We start from the raw sequence: 16,301 nt of genomic DNA, 5'->3' as shown, positions 1-16,301 counted from the left end.
CAAGTTGCCCAGGCGGGTCTCGAACCCACGGGCTCAGGCAATTCACTCACCTCAGCCTCCCAAAGGCGCAGGATTACAGGCTGAGCCACCAAGCCCGGCTTAACTCATTATTTTAAATCATGAGTGGAGAAGGGAATGAGATGGACCTAGAAGCACTAGCCTAGAAATTTGCCCATCTAATATTAAGTGGGGAAAAAGCAAGTTGCAGAAAAACAAGGTAGTATGATACTGTTCATACTATTAGAACAAAAGAAAAAGAAACTCATAACCAAAAAAGAAAAAACCCTCTGTGTCTGTGTGTATGTACAATCACTTTACAAACTAGCTATGTGACTTTGGGCAAATTGTTTTAAATTCTCTGTGCCTGGGCAACCCCTTCGGGTCCCCTCCCACTGTGGGAGCTTTTCTGTCCTCTCAATAAATCCTGCTTTCTTAAAAAAAAAAAATTTTCTGTGCCTCAAATCTCCCCATCGGCAAAATGGGAACATAAAGGATTTACCTCACATGGTTTTGGAGAGGACTAATAAAATAATCCTTGAAAAATATTTAACACAGTGCCTGACACATAATGATCAATAGATGTTATCTGTTAACATTGTTATTTTGTCAAAGGAAGACTCAGTGACCAAAACATTTAGAAAAGAGCAGGTTTTACTTAAAAAAAAAAATGCAAGAGAGTCCAACTTCAAAAGGACTGGCTTGTCAAATAAGCACAACACAAGTATTTAAAGAAACAAATGCAAAGTTGCCAAGGTTAATAAGTTTTATACTAGTCTGCTCATGGTGAAAACAAAACAATATCTTTCTCGAGATATTATAACATTCACAAAGGAAATAACCTATGTTTAGATGCCAACATTGCAAAAGGTGGGAATAAAGTTGTCTTTGCCAAGATTTATGGGGAATGCTCAAGGTTTTAATATTTGAGGGATCAGGACTAGACAGACTGATACTGTTGTTATTCTTGGTTTATCTTGGGGTGAAAATCGCTGTTTCTTTCTCCTGACTGTGATACATGATGTGCTTAGTCTTAATGGAAGCAAGAAAAAGTATCAGTTTTCTTTTCATATTATTCATGGGGAAAAAAAATCTAAAAGTAAATGCACCAAACTGCTAATAGGGTTGTCTCTGGGAAATAAGATTAGGGAAAAGCTGTACTATTTACTGTATATGTTTCTGTAGTGCTTGAATGCTTTACATATTCACAAATTGCATTAGTAATTTTTAAGAGAACAAATAAGCCCATATAAATTTTGAATATCTAAAGCCGGCCCATTTCTTTCTAGTTCTTCCACACCAGATGGAATAGTTTGCATTCTAAGCTCCTCAGAAAAAGATTTATAAACCATGCATTTTCTCTAAAATCCATTTCTATCACTTCAGTCTGTTGCATCTGCCAGGAGAACCTTAGTATAAAATTCCAACTGGAAGAGAAAGAGAATTACAGCTGACATGTTGGGGAACGGGGAAAGCAATCCTTCTGCTTCACTGTGAGTTCTCTACCCTTAAGCCCAAGACCCTCAGCCACTGAAGTCCTTCAGAATGATATCTGAGAGTTCAAAAGTCTCCCACTTTCATCCTTCGGCCCATCTCCTGCTGGGTGGGCAAAGCCCAGCAGATTTCTGTGAGGAGAATATGGATTCAGAAGAGGACTTATGGGGAGAGGAGTTTGCACTTACAACTGAAAGGGACTTTTCATCTGTTTTTCAAGCCAACAGCAACCCCATTCTGGGTCTCCCTTCTGAGCCCTGGAAAGATGGCGGCTTGTAGAGAGGCAGGTCACATCCAAGATGCCGGACTGGCAGCAGGTGATGAGGGTGGGTCAGGATTTGCCTGTGGCTTGCTCCCAAGTCCCCTTCCGCCAGGTACTAGTAGACCTGTATCAAACAACTCAAAACTCACCTGTGTTCACAGCAATACGCACATGATAAATATACCCCTCAATAGGACACAGACTGGCTGTTCTTACCACCTTTTTGGTCACTGCTTCTGAGAGCAGGAAACTTTTTTCATTCAAACAGCAAGGAGTTGACATTGTTTGGGAAGAGAGGGGAGGACCTCACTATTTTTCATCTGATTACAGTGACACAAATGCATCACTGTGACTGATCTCAGAACTATGTTCTACAGAACTCCAAGATGCCCTCAAATCTCAGAACTGTGTTTTCCAAGGTAGCATAATAGATCCATTTGGGAGGGCCTGATTCTACATAATTCTCAACTAGATTATGAGCTCAGAATTTGGGTCCGAATATTCTATGCAGTGATTTTGATTGTGAAGCCTCTACAATAGCTTCTCAAACTTGGATTCCCAAAGATTCTCATTCACCAAGGGGTCAAGATAATCCTGTTGTGCCCCAAGAATCACAGCTTTAAAATAAGAGCAAGACAGGAAGTGACAATTCACAGTGAAAACTTACATTTATTGAGCATATACTATGCACTAAGCCAATGCTAACCACTTTACATGCATTAGCTCATTGGATCCTCCATTGTGAAACAGGTGCTGTGACTACTGCCCCCAATTTAAAGATGAAGACACTGAGTCTTAGAAAAGGTAATAACTTGCCCTTGCTCTCACAGCTGATAAGACGTGGAATATGAGCTCAGGTTTCTCTGAGTTTAGAGCCCACGCTCTACTACATACTACCTTGGAATAAATGTAATGGTAGTAAACTTCTTGACCTTGAAGGATGTTAAGGATAGCTACCTACAACAGAGATTTTCAATCTTCTGAAGTTAAAAAAATAATGATAACAATGAGAAAGCAACCCAAGTGACTTCCTACAGATGAACACATAAACAAAATGTGATATATCCCTGCAATGGAATATTATTCAACCTTAAAAAGAAGGGATAGACCAGGCACAGTTGCTCATGCTTGTAATCCCAGGACTTTGAGAGGTAGAGGTGGGAAGATCACTTGAGCTCAAGAGTTCCACGCCAGTCTGGGCAACAAAACAAGATCCCATCTCTACAAAAATAAAAATAAAAAAATTAGCTGGGCATGGTAGCACATGCCTATAGTCCCAGCAACTCAGGAGACTGAGGCAAGAGGATCACCTGAGCCCAGGATCCAAGGTTGCAATGAGCTGATTGTGCCACTGCACAACAGCCTGGGTAACAAAGTAAAACCCTGTCTCAAGAAAACGGGGTAGGGAGACTCTGACACATAGATGAGACTTGACAACATTATGCTAAGTAAAAGAAGCCAGTCACAAAGGGACTACTACTGTTTGATTTCACTTATATGAGGTACCCAGAGCGGTCTAATTTATAGAGTTAGAAAGTAGAATGGTTGTTGCCAGGGCGTTGGGGGTGGGTGCACAGGGGAGTTAGTGTTTAGCAGGGACGGAGTTTCAGTTTGGAAAACTGAAAAGGTGCTGGAGATAAATTGTGGTTATGGTTGCACAACAATGTGAATGTACTCAATGCCACTAAACTATATACTTAAAAATGGTTAAAATAGCCAGGCGTGGTGGCTCATGCCTGTAATTCCAGTACTTTGGAAGGCAGAGGCCAGAGGATTTCCTGAGCCCACGGGTTCAAGAACGGCCTGGGCAATATGGTGAGACTTCATCTCTACAGTAAATCAAAAAATTAGCCAGGCGTGGTGGCACATGCCTGTAGTTGCAGCTACTTGGAAGGCTGAGGCAGAAGGATGACCTGATCCCAGCAGGTCGAGGCTGCAGTGGCCATGAGCATGCCACTGCACTCCAACTGGTTGACAGAGTGAGACTCCAACTCAAAAAAAAAGAAAGGTTAAAAGGGTAAATTTTATACATATTTTACCACACACAAAAAAAAATCAGACACAGAACATGTAGTGCCTAATGCTCACACCAGTTAAAGCAGAATCTCTCCAGGATAAGACCTGGATATCTTGTTTGATTGTTGTGTTTGTGTGTGTTTCAAACTACCCATGTGGTTCTAATAGGCACCCATAGTTGAGAATTCCAGAATTCAGAACTGGAAGTTCTGGAACTCACCTTGCTGGAAGTTCCTAACACTGCTGCAGCTTCTTGCTCTTTCATTCACACTAGAGGCCTGAAAGCAAACCCTCTTATTGCTGAGTCTCCGCCTGTTGCTGACTAAAGTGGCCCAGATCCAAGAATTAATGGAAGGTTCCGGAAGCAGAAAGCTCTGTGGTATACTGGGTATTTCTCTAGCTTGTAATTGTCTGCATATGCCTAATCCCCGTTATTAGTCCAGGAAGAGGAACAATAATTATTGAAGTGCAGTGATTTCAGAATCAAGAATAGAGGTTCCCAGTGAAATCTATAATTCACGTCACTGACGGAGTCCCATCATACACAACTTGTAAATATGTATTTCCAGTCTTCTTTGGGCTGCAGCACAACTGTTGGGAGATTCTTAGCAGTGAAATGATATAGAGAGGGCTTATTACAAGGGAAACGAACAGCATCTGGTCTTCAACTCAGCAAGAAGCATTCTCTGGGCATCTCTGCATTGCTTGGCTCTTGGCTAGGTCCTGAGAACTCCAAGATGCCCTCAAAGAATGCATGTTCTGTAGGAAACAAACATATTCATTCACCCATTCAGTCAATACCTATTTCTTGAGCTCCTACAATGTGCCAGACTTAACTCAAAGTACTGATGACAAGAACAATATTTAAATATTTAACAGCTTTGGCATGGGCATGGAATCAGACAATATGCTCTGTAATATGTCCAGTAATAACCCTTAATTTGGCCATGCATGGTGACTTGTGTTCGTAATTCCAGCACTTTGGGAGGCTGAGGCAGGAGGATTGCTTGGAGTCAGGAGTTCAAGACCAACCTGGGCAACATAGCCAGATCCTATTGCCACAAAAAAAATTTTTTTAATTAGCCAGACATGTTGATACACACCCATAGACCCAGCTACTTTGGAGGCTGAGATAGAAAGATTGATAGAGCACTGGAGGGCAAGGCTACAGTGAGCTATGATTATGCCACTGAACTCCAGCTTGGGCAACACAGTGAGACCCTGGGTCAAAAAACAAACAAACAAACAAACAAAAAAAAAAAAAACCTTAAGTTGCTGGATGATGGGTAGTCTGAGGAAATCCAGAGAAGGAAGCAGTATAGCTGGGACATGGGAGGGATGTGGACAAGCTTCAGAGTAGCTGCTATTTATCAATGAATACAGAAGTATTTTAACATTTTAACAGCTATGAATGACAACCTTGGCTTCAGCATAGAGATGAGTAATTCAGCCAAGGTCCCTGACTCCATGGATTGGTTTTCTAGTGCAGGAGTGAGTAAACTTTTTTGGTAAATGACCAAATAGTAAATATTTTTAACCTTGTAGTCTCTGCAGTCTCTGTCCCAATGACTCAACTCTGCCATTGAAACACAAAAGCAGCCACAGACAGGAGGATATTAATGAGTGTGCCTATTTCTAAACAAACTTGATTTACAAAAACAAACAGCAGCTGGATTTGGCCCACAGGCCATAGGTTACAAACCCCTGCTCTAGTGGACAAGACAGGCATACTCATTTCCCCTTTTATGCTGCAAATATTTAACCAGCATTTTCTACATGACAAGAATTAGGCACTGGTATGCCGTGCTGAACAAGAGAGATAACTGTCTCTGCCCACATAGCACTTACATTCTGATAGGAGAGACAAAAATCAATCATTTTAATATGCTATGGCAAATGCTAAGATGAAAGTAATCAAGAAATACAGAGGGGACAGTTAACTCAGCCTTGGAGTTTAGGAAAGGACTCCTGGAGGAGGTGATAACATGTTGTATGTTCAGCACCCTGACATTGAGATGAACAGTCACCAGAGGACTCTTTGAGCATGTTTATCAAGACAGCCTGAGAATTCCCATGCCTTTCCTTGTGGGTTGTCCATCATCACCAGCTCTTTCCTTGTGTTCCCTAGTCTCTGAACAGCTACAACGAAGGAGATTACGAAGGATCCAGGCGGCTTGGGCGGAATGCCAAGTGGGTAGCCATCGCTTCCATCATCATTGGCCTTATCATCATCGGCATTTCTTGTGCAGTTCACTTCACAAGAAAGTAAGTAGGCTTTTTTAATCCCTCCCAGTGTAAAATGACTTTTTCTTGAATGCCCATTAGAATCTGTTAGGGTAGGTTAGGTTACATTCTAGTGACAACCCTGTACAAAAGGGTTCTTATGTTCTCTTCACTGACACTACATGGACCTTATAAATCAGAGGAAGGTCTCTCCTCCACACAGTCATTCAGGATCCTGGGGCATCCGAAGTTCCACCATCTTGTAGCTTCTCTATCTAGTACAGAGCTGACAAAATTTTTCTATAAAGGGCCAGATAGTAAATATTTTAAGCCTGGTAGACCATATGGTCTCTATCACGGTCTTTGTCACAACTACTTAGATCTGCCATTTTAGCACAAAAGCAGCCATAGACAATATGTAAATGAACAGATATGGCTGTGTTCCAATAAAACTTTATTTACAAAAACAGGCATCTTGTCTGTGGGCTGTAGTTTGCCAACTTCAGATCTAGAACATGAGGTGTCCTCATGTGAAAGCGGAGGAGAGGAAGATTGGAGAATCCTACTGGGCTTTTTACTGCCTCAGCCCAGGAGTGACAAATGTCACTTAGGCTCACATTAATCAACTGAAATCAGTCACATAGTCCTGCCTAACTGTATGAGGGTGGGAAATGTGGGAGACTAAGTGGAATATTTAGGATTGTCACTGGATCTGCCTTGCCATGTAATCTACTATATGATCTCTTACATGATTTTGCATTAAACTAGCATAATTGTTCTTAGTTTAAGGGCAAAGAGGGCAGCACATATGCTTGATATTGCCAATGAGTTTTCATCTCATAAAGAGATGGATGCTTTTGATGTGTCCCTCTGGATTTGAACAAATTTGTTCTGATTTTTCTAACCAGCTGAGATGGGCTCCATCTGCTAGAATCAATGACATTTTCCATCAGAGGTTTGACAGAGGGCAAGGTGATGCTATGGACAACACCAACTCGAAATGGCAAGCCAAGATCCAGCTCTGTGTCTTGCTGTGTAGCTCCTGGCAAAACAGATAAGAATGCTGAGAAATTCTTTAGCTTTTCAGCCAGAGAAGCATAGCTACTTCTTTATTTCTGAATGAAGTCCTATGCCCCTCAAGTTGAGAGGTCAACATCTTTGGTCTGGATGACTACAGGCTGATCTAGGTGGGTTGGGGAGAAAGAGAACGTCCTCTTACTTTCCAAGTCAGCTGACCCAACCTTAGCAACCAAGAGAGTAGCAGGTGTAACAGTAGATTAACTTCTTATGGGACAAGCCAGGCCCCAGAGCAATCAATGGCAGTTGAATAGAGAGGAAGATGTCAAAACAGCAGTCACAAAGAAAATATAGGGGGCTTCCAAAAGATAAAAGGATAATCCATAAAAGGAAACCCAAGGCTTCTTGCCTGCAGAATGGCAAATTTGATGATGTTGACCTGTGAAGGGGAAGACAGTTAGAGAATAGGTGTGAACACACCTGACTGTATTCTTAAGAGAAGGCATAATGTGCTTTGTGTCCATGTGAGCAGGGGCCACAGAGCATGGGGTTAAAGTGCACGTTTGGCACCAGACTGTCCTCCCCAGCTCCCTGCCCTCCCCCAGACACTTATTCCCTGTGAATCCTTCAGTCAATTGTTTAACCTCCCTGAAGTTAAGTTTTCTCAGCTGTGAAATGGAGATTTTAGGAGTACCCATTTCATAAAGCTATTGTAAAGATTAATTAGACAACCCATAGAATGTGTATGGCTTGGTGTTTCTGTTCCTTAGTGCACAAAAATACAAGCCATTTATTAATCTTATTATTACTATTGTTACCAACGTTGCTAGGAGAAGATCTCAGAATTTAAGATGTGATTAAAAAGAGTTCAAGTCTTTGTACTCATGAACCAAACTCAAGGGACAAGGGAATGAGGCCAGGCCTTGGCTTAACTCCTGGGAACTGTCAAAATACATATTGCCCAGATTAGTGTTTGAGCTAAGTAGGTTATAATAATACTGACCCTGAGCTAGACCTTGCCATACGCCAGGCACTGTTCTAAGCCCTTACACAAATTAGTCCTCATTAGCAACCCAAAGGGGTAGGTATTATTATCTCCATTTTGCAGATGAGGAAACTGAAGCTCAAAGAAGTGGAGTGACTAAGTTCTCACAGCTAGTTAGTGGTAAAGATAGGGTTTAATCCAAGATAGTGTGATTCTTCAGGCTGTGTTCTCAACCAGACTCCACAGTACCTCTAAGTTAGCATGTTCCTTCTAGAACACCCAGTAACAAAGACCAGTAAATGGCACTTGCTTTGTGGCTAACTCCAGGATTTATTTATGTGGGGATGGTGTGGTGAGGTTTCAACCTACAGAAATGTGTGCTGAGTCAGGGCCAAAAGTCTCAAAGTCAGAGGAATGCACGGGTCAGGCAGAAACATACATGAATGAAGCAGCCTGGTTATAGGACAATAGGGAGCAGTGGGGACCATAGTGAACTGGAGAGCACCATGTAAAGGAAGCAACCACCACTCTGCTCTAATTGTTACCACTTAGCATGTGGGTTCCCCAGGACTCATTTTTCAAGAGGTGTTGGAAATCTGGATTCTTACATAAAATTTCCTGATTTTCAGATATTGACAACAAATTCACATTATTAAAGCACATGATAAGTGCCAAAAACAAAAACAATATTTGCACCCTAGACACCGTCTACCTTGAGTGGACAATTAGCTTTCAAAGATCAGTTTGTCCATGGCACACCATTCAAGAAATGTTACAAAGGCCCTAATAGTCTTCATATATAGATTTTCTCCCTTCTTAAAATAGGTGTTTCTAACTGGAGATGAAGTGCTGATGTGTGTCTGTTTGTGAATGAAACCTTCTTAGTAGGAATAAAAGGTATGAGAAGGAGTTACCGCTCCATACTTTCTTCCCAATAGGCAGTGTTACAGTGGCTAGAGAGAGCCTGGGCTTTAGTACCAGTTTTATCAGCATTCAAATCCTAGTTTCACCACACAGGCCATCTGAGCAAGTTACTAGGCTCTCTGTGCCTCAACTTTCTTATCTGTAAAATAAGAATAGAATTATTTCCCCATCTATAAGTTCTGATTTCTTATAGATAACTTTTTTTTCCTTTATTAAAGAAAACAAAAAGTTTCCCAGGGTTAGAATCCCATGGAGAAACTCAAATTTAAAGGCTTTGTCATGTGTGTGCTTGGGCAAGAGAGACTGAGAGAGAGACAGAAGAGAAAGAAAGAGGTAGAGGAAAAAAGAGCTAGCCCATAGAGAATGCACAGAATTGTATCTTCCATTAACACAAAGAGCACACCCACTTCTCAGTAACCCTTTGAAATAAAATTTCCCAGCCCTGGTTTATGGGAGGAATTGAATGGTAATGTGGAACTTCTAAGGAAGAGGTTCCCAGGCTTTGGGCTACATAAAGGTTATCTGGAGAGGTTTAAAATAAATTAGTATCCAAGCCCCACCTCAAAAGATTCCAACTCGGTAAATTTAAAGTGAGGGATCTGCTTTTTCTGCTTCCCACTCCCACTCTGAGGATTCAGATGCAGGAATAGTCAGCAGAACACTCTTTGTCAAACCCCAGCAAATGTCCTCTCTCCAAAGTCCAAAAGGAAGAACACACTAACAGCGGCCACTAATGAACTGATGAGCTTTCATTTACATCAGCAAACTCGTCATCCTAATCTCTTATATCTTACTCAATGCCAAGGAAGGGAATAAAGTTGCCCATCTTACTAGTAAGATGCACCTACAGGGCGGCTCTTTTGTAAAAATCGAAAAGGCAACAAGGCCTTTCACAGAGGGGCTGGAAAAGCCTGACTTAGGGAGTACAAACCTGAAGATGAACCAAAAAGCCAGGAATATGTGAGTTTCATTCAAAAATACTGTCTACTACTTCCTTTAAAAAATTGCAAAGTCGGCCGGGCTTGGTGGCTCAGCCTGTAATTCCAGCACTTTGGGAGGCCGAGGCAAGTGGATTTCCTGAGCCCAGGGATTTGAGACCAGCCTGGGCAACTTGGCGAGACCTCATCTCTACAATAAATCAAAAATTAGCCTGGCATGATAGCCCGCGCCTGTAGTTCCGGCTACTTGGAAGACTAAGGCAGAAGGATTGCCAGAGCCCAGCAGGTCGACGCTGGGGTGGCCATGAGTGTGCATGCCACTGCACTCCAGCCTGAGCGATGGAGTGAGACTCCAACTCAAAAAGAAAAAAACTGCAAAGTCACTGCCTTTAAAAAAGTATTTCTTTATCCTTATCAAGAAAGCTGTAACCAATCTGTTAGAGAACAGATTGAAATCCCAAATGGTAGAAATCCCTGCTAGTTTACTTTCTTGGCATAGTCTCAAATCGTGATAATCTTTACCCAAACTCATAAAAGAAGGTCTCATTCATTCTAATTTTATAGGATATCTATGTAAGCCACATGGTGGTTGGGGCAAAAAAAGACAGGGTTTCATGACATCAAATTCCCAGGAGCTGGAAATCGTTAAATTGAAATATTCAACAGCTTTGGATAGAACACTGTATTGACAGCAGAAAAGTGTTCTGGTCCAAACAGAATCATAAACTTGCAATCTCTCAAAGTCAGAAAATTGTCTGCCCTTAAGTTTCTAGGAAAAGTGGAGAAATAAATCACAAAGGCAAAACATTGAAATATAGTAGCCATCTGTTTATCAATCCTAGTAATTCAAATCCCTAGCCTAAATCAACATGTCTGCAGGCTTTTGCTTTCTCCTGGTACCTCAAGGACTCAAGCGAGGTTGGGTTATCCCAAACATGTTTCTTAAAACACAGATCTCAGAGCCACTTATAACAGATTCAATGGTGATGTTTATAAAACCGCAGATTCCTGGGCCTTGGTCAAGGCCCTTAGTGGCCTAGACATCTTCATTATCACAAGCACCCTTCAAAATAAAATTCTAAGTATTCCAAAGTTTCAGAACCACTGTTCAAGGTTTAATATTTAATGAAAATGTTCTTGCCTGCGTGGACATATGCCACAAAACAAGACTTTCTTAAAACCCTAACATAAGACATAAACAGTTTTGGTTTTTTTCCCCTTACACTGTCAACTCAACACACTTATGTGACCAGATATGCTTTCCTCACACACCAAGCAATTCCCCAGTGAATACTGGAGAATCCTACAATTTTACTCAATTATGATGCCATCACCTGGGAATTAGAGTCAGATCCCACGGCTAATAATTCAGTCCTCCCAAGACTTCCCCCTCTATAGCTGATGCCAACTGCAAGCCCGAGGGTGTTACTTGTGCTTCTGACTGACCAACTATAAATTGGGGGTTCCCATGACCGCCCCCCCACACATACCTTGGGTTCTATTAATTTGCTAGAGTGGCTCACAGAACTCAGGGCAGCACTTACTTGTATGTACCATTGACTATTACAAAGGATACAGACAAATAGCCAGATAGAAGAAATGCATAGGGCAAGGTGTATAGGAAGGGGCAAGGAGCTTCCATGTCCTCTTTGGACGTGTCACCCTCCAGGTACCTCCACATGTTCAACAATCCAGAAACTCTCCAAACTCTGTCTTTTTGGCTTCATTATGTAAGTATAGTTAATTACATCATTGGCCTCTGGTGATCAGGGAGTCTGCTGTCTGTCATATGGTGCTAGACCAGAGTACGGTTGGAAAGTAAGCCCCAGGATATCCGGTTAATTTAAAAACCTATTTAAATTAACTCAGCCCCTTTCTCCTCCCTGGAGGTTGAGGGGAGAGACTGAAAGTTCCAAACTTCTTACCACGTGGTTGGTTCCCCTGGTAACCAGCCCCCATGCTGAGGCTATCCAGGAGCCCACCAAGAGGTGCCTCATTAGAACAAAAATGCTCCTATTACCCAGGAAAGTCCAAGGGATTTAGGAGTTCTATGTCAAAGACCAGATATCAGATCAAAAGATTCTTCTAGCACCCCTATCTGCAAGGATATCAGGAGCTCTGTCTCAGGAGCCAGAGGCAGAGATCAAATATTTAATTCTTATTATATCACAATATCACATCTAAGATACCTAGTAGAAACTTCAACTATTGCTACCTTCTTAGAAAGTTTACACACCTCCTGAAGTTCCTCCTCCCTCTTATTAGTTTTTGGACTTGGTTTGTTTATTTGTTGAAAACAGGATCGCTCTATGTTGCCCAGGTTGGTCTTGAACTCCTGGACTCAATTGTTCCTCCCACCTCAGCCTCCCAAGTAACTGGGATTATAGGTGCGAGCTATCATTTCTGGTTCTCCTCCTCCCTTCTTGTGGTTAGGCTTGTGGTCACTCATCTGATGCTCTAAGGATTTGGTGGAAACTTCTTAGCAGCAAAAATAATTGACCATGACAAAGCTTGGGTTTGTTTAATGGGAAAACCAAACTCTATAAAATATTTTAAAGAGATTTATCCTGAGCCAATATGAGTGACTATGACCCAGGCAACACAGTCTCAAGAGGTCCTGAGAAAGTATGCCTGAGACAGTCGGGTTACAGTTTGTTTTTATGCCTTTTAGGGAGACAGGAGTTGTAGGTAAAATAATGACTCAATACATGGAAGATATACATTGGCTTGAGCCGGAAAGGCAGTACATTTTAGAGTGTGGCCTTCCAAGTCATAGGTGAGTTTTAGGCATTCTTTAGATGGCAATTGGCTGAAAAAGTTCAGCTTTGTCTAAAGACTGGAAGTCAATAGAAAGGAACGCTGAAGATCAGGGAGTCTGCTGTCTGTCATATGGTGCTATACCAGAGTAAGTTTGGAAAGTAAGCCCCATGTTATCTGGTTAATTTAAAAACCTATTTAATGAGATTTTATGGTTGTAGGGCATGACTCAACCCTTGTCTTGTGTGGTCTTAGGTCTTGTTTATAATTTGGTATCTTATTGCCATGAAGATTCTGACTTGTCAGCCTTATCTCTATTTTGACCTTAATGCTGGTCACTTGTGCCTACACTGCAAAAAAGAGGCAGTATAATGAAACATGCCTGACTTTCCTTCCCATCATGGCCAGGAATTCAGTTTTTAGGGTTTTTCTGGGGTCCTCTTGGCCAAGAGGGTGTCCGTTCAGTCAGCTGGGGGGATTCAGGTTTTATTTTTAGTTTACAAGTATGAGAGAGTCAAGTGTTCCCTACCATGAATATGACATTCTCAGATGACCCCAGGTGGCACTTCATATTTTACTCAGTGGTGAGGTGCTCGTGTCAAGGCAACAGGTGAGCTTTGGGTGTAATTAAACTCAAGTTTAAGGCATCCAGAGAAGGGCATCCAGAGTGGGAGACTCACACACAGTATCTTATCAGCCCAACATAACCAGCGGATGTTTCCAGTGTTGGAATAGGTGACCTCTCCTGGGGATAAGCCCGAGCTGAAGCAGTGGGCAGGATATAGGGCTCACAGAGTCTATTTAAACACTGGAACCACACTCTGGGCTCACAGAGAAGGAACAGAAGTGACATCCCCATCCATGCTCATGACCATTGAGCAGAATGGCCACCAGAATCTTCAGCTCCATTCAAACAGTTGCTTTTTTCTCTTTGGGAAACATAAATAGTTGATTTGCCATGTTAAATGTATATACAATGCAGTTCCACTAAATTTACACCTCTGAACAGTCTTGCAGATATCTAAACAGCCAGGTACACACCCGGTGTGTTAAAAATGCTTGTTCGTTATTCTTAGCATGTAAGAGCCTTTGTGTTCCAAGGTTTTCATTAAGGAGGAATATGACCAGCCGGGCTCAGTGGCTTCTGTAATCCCGCACCTTTGGGAGGCTGAGGTGAGTAGATTGCCTGAGCCCGCGGGTTCGAGACCTGCCTGGGCAGCAAGACCTCATCTCTACAATAAATCAAAAAACCAGCCAGGCGTGGTAGTGCATGCCTGTAATTCCAGCTACTTGGAAGGCTGAGGCGGAAGGATCGCTGGAGCCCAGCAGGTTGAGTCTGCGGTGGCCGGGAGCGGCCACTGCACTCCAGTCTGGGCGACAGAGAGAGAATCCAACTAAAAAAACAAAACAAAAAAAAAAAAAGAATATGACCTCTAAACAGAGGTAAGAGTTCCACAACTGTGTCCTATTAGCAGGCACAGATCAGCAGATATTCTGCACTGGGCAACCTTCTCTCTTATAAACAAACTGACATAAATCCTTCCCTGGTCCCAAGATATCCTGCAATTGCATTAGGATTGGAAGGAAGCATGTATATCAATGTAGGCAAAAACATAAAAGCAAATTCCTCCTCTTTCATGTATGATTGGCTAGGGTAAGGCTTCCTGAGAATTGTTTTTGCATAGATATGTCTTCAGAGAATTTTTGTGATTCCATAGTGAAAAATCGGGAACATTTACTTATTTCCAGAAAGTCAGAGGGTCTTTCTTTGTTGGTTCAGAAAAGTTGAGGTAGAGACAAGTCACACCTAAGTTGCCAGCAACAATAGAAGGATTTTTGCTTTGAAAAGGATGTAAACTCGTGGGATATTGATGAAGAAATCAGAATAGTCGTGAAAAAGACGTTCAACCTCACTGGTAACGAGAGAAGTGCAAATTAGAGCAACAATAAGACACTACATTTTTTGTCTACCAGACTGAAACAATTTAAACAATGGATAATATCAAGGTTAGCCAGTGTGGGAAAAATTGGCTGCTATAAGTTGGTGGAAAAGTAAATTGGGACAGTCTTTTGGCAAGTCCGTTGTATGTATCTACTACTAAACTTTAAAATTCATGTGTCCACCAATCCAGCAATTCCACTTCTCAGTAATCACCCTAGATACAGGCACACAAAAATGCATGTAATGTGTTCATTCTCTGCCTAGCTTCTGTATTAGTATCACCTAGGGAACCTTAAACAAATGCCAATGCCCAGAGCCCACTTGGACCAATTAAATTAGAATCACTGGTAATGGGACCCGGTCTTGGTAGGTTTTAGGGTTCTCTAGGTAATTCTGATGTGCAGCCAGAGTTGTGAACAACGGATATGTAGTAATGTTCATTACGGCTTTGTTTGAAATAAGGGTAACCTGGAAACAACCTAAATACGAATAGACAGCTTAAATAAGTAGTCTTTTATTCATATGATGGGATACTACACTGCAGTTTAACTACAGAAACAAGCCCAGGAGGTCAAGGCTATGGTGAGCCATGATGGTGCCACTGCACTCCTGCCTGGGTGACAGAGTGAAACTCTTATCCAAAAAACAACTTAATTCTATTTAATTAAAAAATAAAGGCATACTTTCTATATTAAATAAATAAATAAACAAACACAGAAACATCCTTCTTACTATGGCTTTACAATTCCTAAGTCCTGCATGATCTGGTTGCTACCTCCCTGTCCTCATCTACCAACTCTCTCCCCCTCACCCTCACCCTCACTCCCTCCGCTTCAGCCATCCTTTATTCTTCCCTCTGAGCAACATAAACATATTCCTGCCTCAGGGCCTTTGCATTTGTGGTTGCCTCTACCAGGAACTCTCTTCCTTCTAAAATCCACACAGCTTGTTCCCATGTCTCCTATGTCTCCTTCTAAGCTCGTTACATATACGACCTTAGCAAGAGGCTATCCTTTTAGCCAGTTTTACTTTACTGCCTAGCACTTGCCACTCCCTGACAAATTATATAATCACAGTCTGTTTCCCTCTACTGGGATGAAAACTCCAGGAACATTCTCATTTCTGTCCTTGTCCATAATAATAAAGCATAGGCCCTTAATGGTGCCTACTTAGAAACCAGACTGCTGGAGTATCAACCCAGACTGCTGGCAAGTTGCCTAATAGAGTCAAATTGTTTCTGTAGTTACTTGCTACCGCTAAGTAACTATGTGTCCTTGGGTACGTCTTTTAACCAATCTGTGCCTCGGTTTTCTCAGAAAATGTGAATAATCACAGTACCTGCTTCATAGGGCTGTGAGGATTAAATTGCATAAAACAGCTGGGCAGTGATGGCTCATGCCATCCCAGCACTTTGAGAGGCCAAGGCAGGAGGATCACTTGAGGCCAAGAGTTCAAGACCAGACTGGGCAACATAGTGAGACCTCATCTCTACAATTTTTTTTTAATTATCCAGGTGAGGTGGCAAGCGCCTGTAGTCCCAGCTACCCAGGAGGCTAAGGCAGAAGGATCACTTGAGTTCAGGAGTTCGAGGCTGCAGTGAACTATGATTGGGCCACCACACTCCAACTTGAGTGGCAGAGCCAGATTCCGTCTCAAGATAAATAAGTAAATATATAAATATATAAATTGCACAAAGCACAGTGCCTAATGCACTATACTCACTATGTAACTGCTGGGTATTACTAT

The 16,301-nt window shown here is 41.9% G+C and overlaps 1 protein-coding gene across 2 annotated transcripts in view; it reads left to right on the top strand.

Moving 5' to 3' along the window:
* Window positions 1-16,301, top strand: part of TMEM233 (transmembrane protein 233) — a 42,865-nt gene that overhangs the window by 25,888 nt on the left and 676 nt on the right. Inside the window, exons 2-3 of one of the 2 annotated variants that reach the window (XM_008069302.1) lie at window positions 5,898-6,034; window positions 9,815-9,878. In XM_008069302.1, the coding sequence (XP_008067493.1) occupies window positions 5,898-6,034; window positions 9,815-9,833 (156 nt within the window). In that variant the 3' untranslated portion in view covers window positions 9,834-9,878. The remainder of the gene's footprint in view (window positions 1-5,897; window positions 6,035-9,814; window positions 9,879-16,301) is intronic. The other variant, XM_008069303.1, reaches the window with a different exon arrangement.

The sequence above is a fragment of the Carlito syrichta genome, unplaced genomic scaffold (genome assembly GCF_000164805.1).
Source record: "Carlito syrichta isolate Samal-C Ts95f unplaced genomic scaffold, Tarsius_syrichta-2.0.1 Scaffold311911, whole genome shotgun sequence".
NCBI classification, from domain to species: domain Eukaryota; kingdom Metazoa; phylum Chordata; class Mammalia; order Primates; family Tarsiidae; genus Carlito; species Carlito syrichta.
Note: the sequence above shows the minus strand (reverse complement) of the source record. Positions and strands in the feature narration are given on the sequence as shown.